General features: G+C 50.2%; 3 protein-coding genes across 3 annotated transcripts in view; 2 read left to right on the top strand and 1 right to left on the bottom strand.

The window, feature by feature from the left end:
• VDAG_02436 (anucleate primary sterigmata protein A) overlaps positions 1–3256 on the bottom strand; it is a gene marked incomplete at both ends in the record, with an annotated part of 4354 nt that extends 1098 nt beyond the window's left edge. Inside the window, 2 exons of the mRNA XM_009653089.1 lie at positions 35–2743; positions 2801–3256. Of these exons, the coding sequence (XP_009651384.1) occupies positions 35–2743; positions 2801–3256 (3165 nt within the window). The remainder of the gene's footprint in view (positions 1–34; positions 2744–2800) is intronic.
• A 2629-nt stretch (positions 3257–5885) lies between these two features.
• Positions 5886–6962, top strand: VDAG_02435 (pre-mRNA-splicing factor cwc24; the record flags this gene model as incomplete). Its single annotated transcript, XM_009653088.1, has 2 exons — positions 5886–6438; positions 6505–6962. 2 exons carry the CDS (start codon positions 5886–5888, stop codon positions 6960–6962), a joined length of 1011 nt encoding a protein of 336 aa, XP_009651383.1.
• Positions 6963–7450: 488 nt separating this feature from the next.
• Positions 7451–8744, top strand: VDAG_02434 (Atg3p; the record flags this gene model as incomplete). The annotated part of the gene is made up of 3 exons (XM_009653087.1): positions 7451–7959; positions 8009–8483; positions 8543–8744. The coding sequence occupies 3 exons, from the start codon at positions 7451–7453 to the stop codon at positions 8594–8596; spliced, it is 1038 nt and encodes a 345-aa protein (XP_009651382.1). The 3' UTR covers positions 8597–8744.
• Between the last annotated feature and the right edge of the window lie 2925 nt (positions 8745–11669).

Here is an 11669-nt window from a genome sequence, read left to right as displayed (position 1 = left end):
GTTCGACATGTTCAGACACGATGCCTGAAAGGACAAGAGAGGGAAGGATGGGCTCGATCTCCGGCTCGGCAAGCGGCTCAATGTCGTGTATGGAGAGAGGAGACATGCTCAAAACAGGAGCAACTGGAACAGGCGGTTCGGGCTCGACCTTCGGCTCGATGGCTTCAGAAACGAAGCAAGAGAAAACCAGCTGCGGCATAGGGGGCGGGGGAGGAGGGGCCAGTTCAGGCTCTGCTCTGGGCTCAACAATCTCAGAGACCAAGGCAGAGAACGCGAGCTCAGGAGCCGGAGGAGGAGGCGGGGGTACAATCGCGGGTTCAGACCGTGGCTCAACAGCTTCAGACCGGTATGAAGAAAGGCCAAGCACCGGAGCGGGTAGGATAACCTCAGGTCCGGCCCTGGGCTCCACGGTCGACGACATCAGTGGTGAGTACTTCAGAATAGGTACCGGGACAGGCACCTCAGGCTCCACCTTTGGCTCGACCGTCTCTGAGAAAATCGGCGACAGTCGCAAGGCCGGTGCCGGTTCAGGAATGGGCTCAGGCTCAGCTTTGGGCTCAATGGCAGTGGAATCCAAGGCGGTGAACGTTAGCGCCGCAGGCGCGGGAGGCAGTACCACGGGTTCCGGGACTGGCGCCATGTCTTGATTGTCAATGGCTGAGAAGCTCAGGCGCGGGGCTGGAGGCTGAACAAAGCCATGTTGCATTGTGGGTGGGAGAGGGAACTGAGACAGCTCTCTGTCCATACCAGGATCGTGTTGTGCACCAGCATCGCTGTACGACCATGTTGATTGTGGCCTAGAGCGAGAGAAATCTGGCAGACTCGAGGCGGTGGTGGTGTCACTCTGGCCTGAGATGGTACCGGCGTCGAGCATAGAAGATACAGACGTGGGCCTGTCGAGAGCAACGACGCTGACTGGGGATCGCGGGGTCAGGGGTTCCATAGGTTCGGTCATGACACCGCAGTCCACCATGAGAGGTCTCGTCCTCGTCAGATCGGGCGATGGCTCGCGGGACTTCTTCACAGGGTCGGTCATGATGCCACTGTCGACCATTGCAAGTTGAGGTAAAGCGAGCACAGAGGGCGTAGTGCTCGAACGCTTAGCCACAGATGCAGGGGTTATTGACCTAGCTCTGCGACTGGGCGTTGCATCGAGAGACTCGACGTCGCTGCCTTCGAGCTCTGCCAGCTCGGCGAACAAACTCTGACCGGCTTGCTGGGGCGTTCCGTTGGCACTGCTGGTTGCAAAACTGGCCGGGCTGCTCTGGAAGGTGGGCTCCTCGCTCGCCTGTCGCGAGCGTCGGTTGAGGAATCCGCGGCTGACCTTGAGACGCATTTTTTGTTCTGAAGAGTGCGCTACCGGCGTTCTCAGTTCGCTGTAATCCATATCTTCGTCCGCCGATGTCGATGCCGTGCTGTGGAAAGAGTTTCGGCTTCCAGCCAGCGTCAAGGCTTGCGGCCTTCGGGACCTTGAAGGGCTTTCCGTCTCGGTCTGGGCGTCGTCGTCGTCAGAAAACTCTTCGGCACCGGTGTGGAAGCCTTCCGTTTCCGTGCCACGTTCGTTGGCTGTCTCGAAAGCGGCGTCGCTCGTCTCATTGGCGGTGTCAAACTGGTCGCTCGTGTCGGTGGTCATAGGATAGGCGCCAGGCCCGGGCATGCGAGACGTGGGAGTGGAGTGGGTGGAAGAGCGTCTGGGACTAACGCCCTCGGAGTGCTCTTCCCATTCAGGGTCGTCGACAATTTCGCTGCGGCTTGATCGAAGACCTCCCAGCAGAGTCTTGGCGGGCTTCTTGAACTCTTTAGAATCAACTTTGCGACTGCGACGGTTCGAGAGACCACCAGAATCGTTGCGGGACCTTTCGAGCTCATCGCGACTGTCCTGGAGGAGCCTCTTGAGCTCAAGCTTCTCAGTCTTCTCGCGGTGCAGCTGCGATCGCTGGCTTTGGATAGTTCGCTGAGCATGAAGCAGGGACGTCTTGAGGGTTTCAGATTCGAGAACAGAGTGGCGTGGGGTGCCCTTGATAGGCGAGGGAGGGGGCGAGTGTTCCGGTGTGACGTTATCGTTCGCAGTCTCGAAGTCTTCGTCGCTCATGCCCATGTGATGGTCGCGCTCGAGGCCTCGTCCGCGTTGAGACGAGAAGGCCTTGGCGAGTTCTTGGTTCTGGCCCATCAAGTCGTCGATCTTGCGTTGCAGAGTTGTGCGCTCGGTTTCTGCGAGAGCGGCGCTGCGTTTGGCTGTGCCGAGCTCTATATCGTGATGCTTGATGGAGGCTTCGTGCTCCTCGGCCAACTTTGCGTGGGAGAGCTTCACTTCGTCGAGTTCCTTCTGAGCCTGGTTCTTTTCAGCCTGGAGGATATTCAGAGCCTGGGTCATCTTCTTCTCGCGATCTGTGCCCTCTTTCTGGGAGGCCATCAGCTCGTGGATCTGCGTCTCCAGGTTCCAGTTTTCGTCCTTATAACGATGTTCGCTCTCATCGAGGGTCTTGACCCGTTGCTGGAACCCTTCTGTCTCGATCTCGAGCCTAGACTTCTCGGCCTTCGTATCCCGGAGCTCCTCGTCCTTCTCGGCGAGAAGAGCCTGCAGGTTGCGGACCTGGGCGAGCAGAGAGGTGCTGATCTCTGCTGCGAATTCGATGTCGTGCACCCGGTTGGAGGGTTGATTTCGTATCTTTCGGTTCGGGACGCTGAGCTTTGTCGGTGATCCTGTGGCTTGGCTCTCGAATTTTGACGGACTGACGGAACGCTGCGAGACCATCCTGTTAGTGCATATCATTCCCGGTGCTCTGTCTGCTTGACTCACTCTTCCACCGCGACCTTCCGGTACAAATGGTGAGCCTCCAGCTGCCTCATTACTGGGCACCCTCTGCTTCGGCAGGAAAGCCCGCGCGGTTTCCCGTGCTACATCATTGTATTCCTTTTCAATCTCGGTAAGCTTCGTGCGAAGCTCATCAGTCAGGTCTCCTTCAGCCTGTAGCTTTTCGACCTCCTTCAGTCGCTGTGCCAGCTCCTTTCGCTGCTGGACAAGCGCGGTCCCTAGCTTGCCCGCTTCTTCCATCCGACGTTCAGTTTCGGCCAGGTGAGCTTCGAGCGCGCGTTTCGCCTGGCCCGGGGAAGATGCAGGACCAAGAGCAAAGAGTTGGCTGTCGAAGTTGGAGTACCGGTGGTGCGCCGGAGCGGAAGGCGACACAAAGGGGTCGTTAGAGCCGTCTGCATCGCCCGGAGGCAGCAGTGGCCTGTCGGCGAAAGAGGCCGCCATGGTGATGTTAGGCGGTCAAACGTCGCGTTCAGGTGCTCTTCGTCGGAACCATGCGAGGCGGTTTCAAATGGCAGTCGTTGATTCGGCGGTTTCTTTGTTTCCCGATCGGCGGATCGCCGTGAGGGGGATTGCCGGTGCACTGAGTACGTGTCCCTGCAGGTTCAGAACGAACTCCCAGCAGCAACTAATTGGCAAACAATGCGATGCGCGGGTGTGGCTTTCGAAAGGTAGGACAGGAGCGTCAAGCTGTTTGAGGCGAAGCCAGTCGAACCCTGTCGATACCTTGACGCGGTCGAAGTAAATAGATTAGAAACGTGTGAGCGAACTATTAGGTCGAATTTCGGGCATGAAAAGAAGAGAAAGACAGGCTGATCCCAGAAATCAAAAAGTTCGTCGAAGGATCTGGCGAGGGTTGCAAGCGGAAGGAACTATCGGTCGGCAATTGTCGTGTTTAGAGGGATCGAGGTTGTTGTTGTGGTGGGACTCAGGATCGTCGCTGGAATGTGAGGGTGGCCGAAATAGACGACCCAGAAATGCGTAGCCCGATTGATGAGACCTGGACGTTTGTGCTGACTGCCCGCTCTGACCGAATTTCGCCAATTCGATGCCGTGGCCCCAGCAAAAGGCCCAAAACGAGCGTGTTGGGGAAATCGGACACTGACAGCCTATCAACCTCGCGCAACTGTCACGTCTTGACGCGCTTGCGCAGCCTAAGCTCGAGCAGACGAGAAAGCGTGCCCCACGGCAAGACCAAATCTCGAGACCCTCTCGAGGTGACAAGCAGGGACAGACAACAATGGTATTATTAGGGATGCCGGCCTGGCGAAAGCGGGCTGCTGACCGAAAGAAGGGCTAGGAATGGCGAGCAAATCGGAAGGGAGAAATGGCAAAAGTCTCGGGAAGAGCGAAGAAAGAAGAGGGCAGAGAAGGCAAGGGATCAATGCAAATAAGAGAGGGACGAATTCTGGCGGGGAGCTGCCGGAAGCCGTCTCGTCTCGTTTTCCCTCCACGTCGTTGGGTGGTTGTCTCGCGTGGACGATAGGCGGACGAGGGGAGGGGGAGAGAGGAGAGGGGAGGAGGTGTAGGTGAGGTCGGAGTCGAGATGAAGATCGAAGGATGAAGAGAGGAGGATCGAGATATGGGTGTGAATTCTGTTGACGTGACCTCGGAGGTTAAACAGACCTAGCCCAGGACACGGCGCACGCAGGCCCTCCTCACCTCACTTTTGCGCAAGTACCTACGGGCTGCCGTCTCAGCGCCTGCCAGTGCCAGCTTGGTGCGTACAAGTAATGTACCTCAAGAGCAAAAGGCAGGTCAGGGCCAGACCAGAGATGCGCAGAATGAGCAATGTGAGAGGTCTCCCTCGCTCCGTTGATCCACCAAGGCGCGCGTAGAGACCTTGTCAGGGCCGAAAGTGAACATGGGGACAAGGTCCAGGACCACATTGTGGGCTTCGTGAGCGTTGCGGAGCGAATAGGACCCGAGCTGTGAGGAGGGGCGCCTGCGTGTAATCTGCCAACTTCAATGCCCCATGCTGGATATGCCAGGTACCATGCGCGAGGGAGGCATGGGACGGGACGTAGTGTGAACATGTACAAGGACGCACAACCTGCGGGCCTGTGTCATCCGAGTGACGCCAGCGAAGCACAATACATATATACACGATGGTCTCATTCGTCTCATGCAAGCAGAAGCAGCATGAAGAACACACACAACTTTTGAACACACGGCTCGTGCTGCTCGTGTCCATTGGCACCGTCATCTGCTCTCCGTCAGACATGCTTCCCGCCCCAGATCCCAAGACAACGTGGATCAGATCTCCTCCACATTTGCTCAGTCCCGACAAGATGTGATTGACTCGGGCTCTGCCCTGCGTCCTGACGAGGAAGAGGAACCCGGCAGAAGCAAGCAAGGCCTGGCCCCAGTTCCCGCGGTTTCAAGAGCTTCGTATTGCACGTCGTGCACAAATCATCATGTTCATGGTACCCAGTGGCGTGGCTGCCAACCGATGAGCGGCCATGCCAATGTTCTCTCCAAGAACATGGACATGGCGCATGCCATGCCATGACAGCACGGTCAGCAGCCGACACAGCAAGTGGCACACACACAAGTCATCATCAACATCAACAAACAATCCCAAGTCGCGTTCCTTCGAACCTTGGACGAATCGTGTCGCATAATCTTCATTTTAGCCAGAACGAGCTCCACACCAGCTTCGCACTAGGCATTCGATGGGTCATATTCGGTTCGTCCAATCATGGACCGTCCCATCAATACACAGGTGCTATGTAGCTTGCCGCCAGTCGGACTACGTCGGTACCTTGGCTAGGTACCTAATTTAAGCGCCTCTTGATTACATCGCTTCCCTTGCAGGTGGGCGGCCCGAGCTACTTTGTCATTGGAGAGGCCATGCACAAAGTCATGTGATGGGTAACTCCACTCCTCAGCCACAGGCTTGGAAGGCGACACCAATGCGTTCGGCTTGGTCGAGTGGCTTGTTAATCCATCATCAGTCCTCAGCATTCTAGAATGATTCCCAGTGTCATCCCCTTGTCTACAACCTTTCTTTTTCGGACTACCCAACACTTTACACAACAACCTCATCGCCATCTTGCATAGCTCGAACACCATGGAGCCAAACGGCGGTACAGGCATTGAGGCAGATGCCGCGCCTGCACCCGTCGCAGTCTTCAAGCGCCGTGGCGCAAAAGGCAAAGCCAACATTCGCAAGCGGCCAGCAACACCACCTGCGAACAGCGACTCCGACCCCGACTACTCCTCATCGGAAGACGAGGCCGGTCACCGCATCAAGCGTCGAAAGAAGAATACAGGCACAGTCACAGCCTCGTCCAAAGCCAACGCCACCTCGAACGAGGATATCGCCGCGCCAATCTTCTCAGCCGATCGCAACGCGCAAATCACCAGCGCCAACGACGCCACCAAGTCAAGCAACTGGTTCGATGAAGACGCAAAGGGTGCCGTGTCCTCGAAGAATCTTCTGGGCAGCACGCGGGCGGCACCTGACGGCACATACAAGGGCCTGGCCAACAAGACATCCTTCGTCCAGAGAAACCTCGATGCGCCCAGTCGCACAGTCGGACCTATCAAAGCACCCACCAACATCAGAACCATTACGGTGATTGACTACACACCGGATACATGTAAAGATTACAAACAGACAGGTGCGTCGTCTCCATGTGTCCTCCGTGCTGTCTCATAGGACACCCATGCTAACCTTACAACAACAGGCTTCTGCGGATTTGGCGACAACTGCAAGTTCCTCCATGCCCGTGAGGACTACAAGCAGGGATGGCAGCTGGATAAGGAGTGGGAGGATGTTGCCAAAGGCAAGAAGAATTTAGGTGGAACCGTCGTCGCGGAAGCGAATCGAAGTAAGGTGGCAGACGACGATGAGGAGGAGGAAGACGCCATGCTAGAGAACATCCCGTTCGCCTGCATCATCTGCAGAGAACCATACAAGTCACCAGTGGTAACGAGATGTGGTCATTACTTCTGCGAGCCTTGCGCGCTCAAAAGATACAGGAAAGATCCAACATGCGCGGCATGTGGAAGCGGGACTAGCGGCGTCTTCAATTCAGCGTCGAGGCTCAAGAAGTTGCTCGACAGGAAGAGGGCGAGAGCTGCGAAGAAACGGCAGGACGCAATAGACGCTGGAGAGGAGGTCAGCGATGAGGAGGAGGAATGAGTCACACGATAGAATCAATGCAGATTGTGGTTCGTGATGAATAGTTGCCATGAATTCCAGAAGAAGCTCAGTTCTTCATCGCACTTCGTCTGCCTTTGTCACTCGGTAAGTACCTAGTCACGGTCACGGCCCAATGACGACGGGCGGGGCCTGCACGCTGAAGATAAGATAAGAGCTCAACGCCAACCCATCGCCCCACCAATCGTCAGACGACCCCGCCATCCATGTGATCGGCCCTTGATGGCCATCAAGCTGCCTGCCTGACGATTGTCGCCTGCTGTGATCCAGCTGATTGCTTCTTACCGAGAGCCTTTCATCATCAGACATTGCAAAGGCTTCATATTTGGCAAGAGTCATCCAGAGCACTACATATTGCGCAGGGACCCGTCCGTATACGTGTTGCACAGCACGGCCCTCGACACATCAGACCGATATCCTCCGTACTGAACCCAAGTTAATCGATAGCCTTCGTCAACCAAGACGCCATCATGAATCTGCTGTACTCAACCGTCAATACCCTGCGAGATAAATATACGCCCGTAACCCATACCTCTACCTTCCGTCAGTCTGGTCAGATCACCCCAGAAGAGTTCGTTGCTGCGGGCGACTATCTCGTCTACAAGTTCCCGACCTGGTCTTGGGGTGACGCGGACGATGCGAGCCGTAGGGCCAGCTACCTCCCAGCGGGGAAGCAATACCTCGTCACGCGCAACGTTCCTTGCCATCGCCGGCTTAACGACGACTTTGCCGGCGATGCCGGCCACGAAGAGTCTGTCGTGGAGGGCAAATCCGGTGGCGACGATGAGGATGGCTGGCTGCGGACAGGCGGCCTAGCGAGCTCGCAGCCTCTCAAGGCACGGGATGTCAGGACAGTAGACGATTCTGGGAACCTCGGCGAGAGCGAGGCGTTGGAAGAAGACGATATTCCGGATATGGAGGACGATGAAGACGACGACGAGGCCATCATCCGGGAGGTAGGCGCAGACGGGCATGACAGGTAGGTTGCCATCTTGCGCCGTGTTTCTCACGGATGCTAACCGCAGTAGTGGTCGACGAACATATACCTTGTACATAATGTACTCTGCATACTACCGCACTCCTCGCCTTTATCTCTCAGGTTACCTTCCCGATGGACAACCTCTCCCGCCCAAGTCCATGATGGATGACATCGTGGGCGACTACAAGGACAAGACGGTCACACTCGAGGACTTCCCTTTTTTTGCCAACAACATCAAGATGGCGAGCGTTCATCCCTGCAAGCACGCGCCTGTCATGCGTACCTTGCTCGATCGCGCAGATGCCGCGTTGCGGATCCGCCGCGAGAAGCTCAAGGCTGGCAAATCTGCTGGCGGCGAGCAGGGTATGGAGGGTCTTGTCGATGAGATTGGCAAGCTGGATGTCAAGGCTGCAGAGGCGGCCGCTGACAAGGGCAACGACGAGTGGGAGCAAGTCGAGCAGAGCGAAGCTGATGAGCAGGAGGTTGCGATTAGGGTGGACCAGTACCTGGTGGTGTTCCTTAAGGTTAATATGTTTCCCCGTGCTCTGGTTGTGGTCTTCGGTTGCTAACAAATTTCTTGTAGTTCATCGCCAGTGTGACACCTGGAATCGAGCACGACTTCACCATGGGTATTTAGGCGTCGCGGGTATTACTGTGGGCTGCTGCGACGAGGGAACGGACGTACTGGCCGGGAGTTCTGACTTGGATCACGGCTATGATGTGGGGAAGCGGACAACGGTATCGGGTAGACAGATGGAAATGTATCACCCTGTTTCATTGTGAACCATACTGATTCTCGCGGTGGAACTGTAGTCCCGTCGTGCAATAGTGAAGTATTGCTATGTAATTGGATCACAGCTAGAGACGTGTATGTACGAGCGATGCCAATCCGGTCACGCTCATATGCCACATAGGTACGTATGGTAATTCCATCAGAGAGCAAATGGTTGGCTGCCACCGTGGAGTCACCGTGTCTCAGTCAATTCAGGATAACCCATTCATTTACAAGGTAAGCTTTACCACCGGTGGGTGCTATGGCCAATATGCGCCTGCAAAAAATAGTCGTAGTTAGCCGTATGGACTCATTTCTCGTAAGTCCGTCCCATTACTAGAACTAATACGAGAGGATTGAGCACCTGTACACCAAATTACCTTGGGTGAACTAGATGTTCTTCGTTCAACTTGGTGACACCTCAGGCTAAAATGCAGCAGTTCAGCAGTTTGGGGATTCGCGCAGCGCAGACCGTCTACCAACATAAGTCTTCATCCTTCAACCCCACGAATCTCACATTTGTTCACGATGCCATCGAACGAGGGATCGACTGAACAAGCCATTTCGCTTTCAAAGCCCACACGATACTGCTTCAGAGTACGAGTAGAACAAATCGCAGGACCGGCGTTGGGGCGCTCAATCACCCTAGCCAACGATTTCATGTTGCCAAGATTCGGGCGAAAACTGACTGGGTTCACGATTATATCTACACGCCCGTAAATATCGAAAAAACGGGGTCTATGTGGTTACTTCTCGACATCAACAAGGATCTGCACCCAAAGACAACTTCCCAAGATGTCGATCTGGCTGTGTTCAAAGTCCGTTTGGTTGGTGACGTGCTGTATGTTTTGGACATTGCTTAGCTGGACACAGACTGACCTTTCTTGTTAGCCACTATGATCGGGCATCTTATAATGGTATTCGCACGTACACCTCTACGTTCCCATGGGGAGGTCGTAAACCCTGCGAAGGTGATGGCCCAACGCCTGAAGCACGTGCTGGTGAAACCATCATGCCCTTACAGACCTGAGGGAATCTGAGAGCGAGGCTGAATGCGTTCTTACTCGATAGTAACTCTGTAGATGCGAATGGGGTACAGCAGCGATCTCAGGGCGGTGTTGTCGCTCAGTGGCTCATCCTCATGGCATCAAGCTAATCGCAGACGCGTAGCACTACGCTGAGACCAGTTACCCATTTTGGTGCTGATAAAGAGCTATTGAGATTTATTATATATCCGTGAATCCTAATTAGTAGCCGTTTTCGTATATAATTAAGTATAAGGTCTCGGATTATTCCTAATAGAGATAAGGCCTATCCTAGAGAGTATCTATTAGTAGTCATTTATAATATATAAGTTAGATAGGAATTATTTTATAGTAGGAAGTAGTAAATATAATTTATAGGAGTTAGTATCTTATAACTCCTCTAGTAGCTAAAAGAAAAGCTAAACTATATCGATATATATATATTTAAAAAGAGAATAAGCGGAGCTATAGAATAGTATACTTTTTATAATCCATTATAGAGCTATCCTATAGTAATAAGCTATTAACTTCTCTTATCTCTTAATAGCTAAGCTTATAAGCTAGAGTAAAACCAACTCTATTTCTCTATAAATCTAGAGGTAATCTAAGTATCCTATCTATATATAGCTACTAAGCGTTAATTAACTATATATAGAGCCTATCCCCTAGACCTACTTTTTAGGTTTTTCTATATCTAGTATATATTTATTTTTAAAGTATATTTATTATTTCCCTTTATATAATAATTCCTATCTAATTTATATACTCTTAACTATTAAATATAGGAATTATAAGGATTAGAGTCTTATAACTACTCTAATAGCTTAAATAAAAGCTAAACTATAATAATATAGATATTATAAAATAGAGAAAAATCATAGCTATAGAATAGTATAATTTTTATAATATTCTATAGAGCTATTCTATAATAATAAACGTTTAAGTTCTCTTATACCCTATTAGCTAGAGCTTAAATCCGACTCTACTTCCCCTATAAATCTAGAAGTAATCTAAGCGCCTTATCTATATATAGCTATTAAGGGTTAGTCTATTATATATAAAAAGTACCCCCTAGACTTATTTTTTAGGTTTTTAGATCTTAATAATTATTTAATTTTAATAATATTTATAAATCCCTTTTATATAATAATTCCTATCTAATTTATATATTCTTAATTATTAAGAATAGATACTTTCTAAGATATACTTTATTCTTATTAAGATTAATTTAAATATTTCTTTTAATTAATTATAACCTTCTTCTAATTACCCCTCGATTTATTTATTTTTAATTTAAATAAAAAATATATTATTTTATAGCTCTTATTAAGGGCTATAAGAATCTTCGATTTATTTCTCGATTTAATATCTCCTTCTAGAGATATAATTACTTTTATCTTTTTTTTCCTTTTATTTATTATTATCTCTTTATTCTATAATTAAGCTATACCTTTAATTATTATTTAATATTTTCTATATCGATTATAATATAAATTAATAGATTATAAGCTTAGATTTCTAATTTACTTTAAAATTAAATTATAAATAATCGAGATAATAATTCTTTAATTATTTAATAATTTTAATTTCTTCTTAATTATTATATATTAAATTATTTTAATTTCTATTAATTTATCTTTAATTTTTAGAAAATTCTCTATCTTCTAATATACTTTTTATATTAATAGCTCCTCTCCTTATTAAATAATTATAATTATTAATTTAACTTTTAATTATATTTATATTTATATTTTAATAGCTTTTTATATTATTATATCTTTATTTATAAAGTTCTTTTTTAAATATAAAAATTATTAAAAGATCTTCTTTCTATTTACATATTTTTTATTTTAATATTTCTTCTTATTCTTAAATAATCTTTATTAATATATTATATTTTATTATATTATAAT

The sequence above is a fragment of the Verticillium dahliae genome, genomic scaffold (assembly GCF_000150675.1).
Source record: "Verticillium dahliae VdLs.17 supercont1.4 genomic scaffold, whole genome shotgun sequence".
Taxonomy (NCBI): domain Eukaryota; kingdom Fungi; phylum Ascomycota; class Sordariomycetes; order Glomerellales; family Plectosphaerellaceae; genus Verticillium; species Verticillium dahliae.
This window is presented reverse-complemented; position numbering and strand designations above follow the sequence as displayed.